Genomic DNA, 4,676 nt, shown 5'->3' on the forward strand with positions numbered 1-4,676 from the left:
GTTAGCCTGTATCTTAAGAGATTGGCTTGGGTCTCTGTTCTGCCAGAGACCTCTTTTGTTAACTCCAACTCTGTCTTGGGTTCCTCATCTTTAAAGTGAATTAAGAGCATTTTGCACTCATGAGAGCAGCATGAACGTAAATCCCTTGTATGTAAAAACAATGGTGCCTTATATTAGATATCCACAATGCATTCCAGATTGAAAAATGTTATAAAAACATGACTGTGTTATATTGACTTCCAGTCACTATTTGATCTAGAGGCTGGGACAAATTAATCACCATATTTGTCAAAATAAAAGTTAGACATGTATAAGGCTGGGGGTACTCATGCCAGGACCATGTAGGCTTTGTTATTTTTGTGAAATACATAATTCTTTGTATAGCACCCAATACAACTGACAGAAAAAATAAATGAAACCAGACTTTCAGATTCTTTATATAAAGTTATTTGAAGCAACCCTGTTCGGTGAAGGTTTTTAATTTCTGCTGTCTGACTTACAGTACCAGAGTTACTATACTGTTTATGAACAATGCACTTTGCAATTAAAATATTTTATTTCCAAATACATTTATTTCCTACAAGACAAGTGACCATATATTTATAAACAGTTACATTTCTTTAACCTTTGAAGAGTGCAGCTATTTTTGCAAATGTAGACTGTACAATAAGTGTTCATGGTTGCAAATATCCTATTTTGTTTTTGTGCTCTACCAAGGCCTTGATGTTCTGCTTTTTAATAGTTCATTGCTTGCCAAAATGACTTGTACTCTTGGCATATTTAGACAATTATATTGATTTCTAATATAGAACACTGTACCTCATTCATATGTGGATCTCTTCTTTGTTTTTTACTCGACTTTGGAATGTAGAACTGGAAGGTGCCTCTTTGACCATCAAGTCTGGTCTTCTGCATTTGCAGGAATTTGTTAACCAGAAGAATTCACAAAATAGCCATTGCAGACTCTTGCCTACAAATACAAGGAACAAAATCCAAAACATCCTCTAAAATGTCACAGGTAAAAACCAGGAGTAATGAGGGTACTACCAATGCCCTGTCATGAAAATGACAGCAGTTGGCTAATATATGTTCAGAAAATCTTAGGAAAAGGACCAAGCCCTTCACTGCAGAAGAAGAAACACTTCCCTTCTCACCTACTCCCACAGCTATTATGATGTATGCCAGTTTGACCTGAGGACAAACACCCCCAATCCCACATTTGGCGATCAGAGGGACCTTGAGTGAAAAAAGCCAAGATCCTGTATCCAGAAACCTCTGGAGCCTCAGCAACTCAGACAGCCTTAGCTATGACTAACATCCCAGTGCCTCAGAGGAAGTAAAAAAATCACCCCCAAACCACAAGCAGTAGTATATGTGAAGGGGAAAAAAATTCTTCCTGGTCCCAAATGGTTACAAGTAAAATCCCTGAGGCACAGGATTAGTTAAATGCCTTTCATGCTACAAGAATGCTTATAAAAATCATCAGACATTTTAAAAAACCTTTATATTATGAAAAAATGTATACATAATTCTGCAATATATATATATTGCAGAATAATAATGATATATATATATATATATATACTTGAAATCAAGGGAGCAAGGCAAACTCTCAGTCTTAAGGTTGGTCTTAAGGTCCACTGAAGTCAATGCTCACAATCAAAAGGTGCCTACCTGTGCAATTAGTGCACTTGAATAAACTTTAGAGTTTATTGCTCTGAACTTTTTTGCTTCTGGGTGCGCCATATAAACATGTGCCCAGAAGCAACTGATGCCAAAGCAATCAGCTCCAGAGTTTATTCATGTGTAGCACATGGAGCCCAGTAGGAGCAGTCCCATCTGGCAGGAGGTCTGAGGATCAAGCCTGCCAGTCTTGAGTTGCTCCAGCTCAATTTGCTACAGAAGGGCTGGCTGGGGCATGAGGATGCTTGTGTGGGGCTAGCTGGCAGGCAGCCCTTGCACTAAAGCAGACATTGGGGTGGCGAGTGGTGACTGCCTGTAGGTGTTGCCGACACTGTTGGCAATGCCTTTTTGTAGGGGTGCACCGCCACACTCAGGGGGTGCATGTGCACCCACGTGCATGCCCTACACATCGCCCCTGCTCATGCCCCAGTCAGCTGAGTCAGCATCTGCTGTGCACGAAAAAACTCTGCAGCAGGGTAGTACTTGTACTTATAAGTACTTTTATTTACAAGTACTACCCTGTTATGGATTTTTTTTTTATTTCTTGCACCCTAATAGGGGCTCATGTGTAGATGCTGTCTACACAAGATTACTGTCTTTGCAGCAAACATCTCTGCAAAGCTAACTGATGAGCTCTGCAGTAAACATCTTGTGTAGACATGCCCAGCAAGACTAAAATCAGGCCAGTGGGACTTAAATTTACCCATGATGTCAGGAATTTCTTTGGGCTTTAGAAAGTACCTATAGTATCTTTTACCAAACAAGAAAAACCTACTTATGGGCACTGCTGATGATGATTTCTTGAGCCCCCTCTACATATTACAGGTATCTGCAATTAACTGGTTAATTACAAATTACCTTGAAACCAGCTACAAGTGCAAAGTAGACATCACATGCTAAAAAGCTCCAACCAGCTATCAAGTTAGACCTTGAAAAAGTATACTAACTTGATAGCTAGTTGCTATTGAGCTTTAATTTGCATGTGCAGTAGGGTGTTTATTTATTAACATGCTTGCCCAGTTATGTTCCTTACACGCGTTGTTCCAAAACCCACTGTAGGCAAAGGGAGTTTTTCCCCAGATTTTTGAGATTTGGATCAAGCTCCTACCTTCAAACTTAAATGCAGTGCTTACAGAAGTCAGTACTAGATTGTCAGGTGATACAATTGACCCCCCGAGGTCCCTTTTAACTCTAATTTTCTATGATTCTGTGAATATGATGCAATAACATTGTGCCTGTACTAAAAGTGGGAAAAAATCAAAAAGCCATAGAAAACCACAGCTCTGGTCCTTGAGTTATGAGGACTCTGAGTCCTGAGTGGGACTCAGCACTAAGTCTGCTCTGTGTGGGATGGTAAATAAGTCCAGTCGCAGGAATAACTTTCTAGGCAGTGACCGATTTATTCTGGGAGATAGAAGTGCCGACAGCCATGCACTTCTTTTTAGACGACATGCTGGAATTGTTCGTTCCTCTTTAGTTATCCCCTGCTCAATTTTTTAGAAGCCAAAACTAGATTCTACAAGTCTTACATGCATCTGTCTCATCTGTATCCATTCAACCTGTCAGCCTTCATGGCTAGGTGTTTTATGTAACAAAAAAATCAACAACAAAAAAAGCAAGCAAGCAAGCAGCCGTGGAATGAAATGCAACCTTCTCTGAGGCTGCCATGGAAATAGGGTGGGGGAGAGATTAATAGAAGGGTAAAGATTTGGCCCTAGACACTGGCAATGTGTAGGGGGTGCATGTGCACCCCCTGAGAGTGCTGGTGCACCCCCTGGCAGCAGTGTTCCCTGCTTAGACAATGGGCGGGGGGAGGGCAGGGGAGAGCACTGGTGCCTCCCCAAGAGTGCTGGCCGGGGATGGGGGTGCCAGAAGTAATCCCTGTGGCTGATCGTGCCAACTGGGGGTGCAGGGTCAATTGTGACGGCCCAGAAGTGCCAGCTGCGCACCCAGAACACCAGCCCCGGTTGTCATGATCAGCCATGTGGTCAGTGCGATTGGCTGCAGGGGACCCCCCCTTCCCAGTCATTGACTAGCCACTGGAGGGGCAAGTGTCCCCCCTGACTCAGGAGGCACCAGTCGCCCATGGCTGGACACTCCATGTGGAGTTCAGGCACTCTCTTCTTCTGAAGGAAGAATGGGGTGTACATCAGGATCTGGGGGAACGCCTGTTCACCAGAGCGCCACAAGGGATGATAAGGTCCAATGGTCACAAACTCCTCCGAGACCATTTCAGGCTGGACATAAAACTTCTTTACTCTCCAAGCCCCCATGGCCTGGAATAGACTCCCTCCGGAGGTGGTGCAAGCACCTACTCTGGACTCCTTTCAGAAACGTCTGGATGCTTATCTTCCTGGGATCCTTTGACCCCAGCTGACTTCCTGCCCCTTGGGCGGGGGGGCTGGACTCGATGATCTTCCAGGGTCCCTTCCAGCCCTAATGTCTATGAATCTATGAAGGAATTGCCATTCCCGGGATCTTTTCAAGAGCAATGGGATGGTTTGCTCAGGGTCAAGTGGATTTCCAAGAGGCTGAGTGGGGGACCACCCTGCTTGGAGATGCCCTTGTGCGGTCCCTTCCAGCCTAGCCTTCCTGTGATGGCTGGTGGAGGTCTCTGCACAAGCGGGTCCCACACAGCTGTGGTGCTTGGCTCGAGGCTGGCTTTCCCCCCTGTCAAATGGAAACCGGTCTCGTTCCCGTCCCGTACTGTGGGTCTGGAGAGGCTTTAGCCCCGGACCCTGCGGTGGCCGAGGAGGGGGCGAGAAGAGGCCGCCGAGGCGGGGCGCGAGGGAGGGAGCCTCAATCCGGAGCTGCCTTCGTGCCAGCCCGCTCCCCGGGGGGCCGGGCGAGACGTGCCCGGCTTCCCGAGCGGGCCAGCGCGCAGGCGCAGGTCATTCCCGCGCCCCAGTGCAATGCTCTCGGACGTAGGCAGGGGGATCACCCTCGCCTTTCTCCTCCTCCTCCCCCCCACCTGCCCGGCCCGCTCCGCGAGC

General features: G+C 46.0%; 1 protein-coding gene across 1 annotated transcript in view; it reads left to right on the forward strand.

Annotated features, from left to right (window-relative positions):
* Nucleotides 1-2,460: 2,460 nt before the first annotated feature.
* The window catches only part of ADCY1 (adenylate cyclase 1), a 253,736-nt gene continuing 251,520 nt past the window's right edge, over nt 2,461-4,676 (forward strand). Inside the window, exon 1 of the mRNA XM_025207825.1 lies at nt 2,461-2,508. Coding sequence (XP_025063610.1) covers nt 2,461-2,508 — 48 coding nt within the window. The remainder of the gene's footprint in view (nt 2,509-4,676) is intronic.

Source organism: Alligator sinensis, unplaced genomic scaffold, assembly GCF_000455745.1.
Source record: "Alligator sinensis unplaced genomic scaffold, ASM45574v1 scaffold456_3, whole genome shotgun sequence".
NCBI classification, from domain to species: domain Eukaryota; kingdom Metazoa; phylum Chordata; order Crocodylia; family Alligatoridae; genus Alligator; species Alligator sinensis.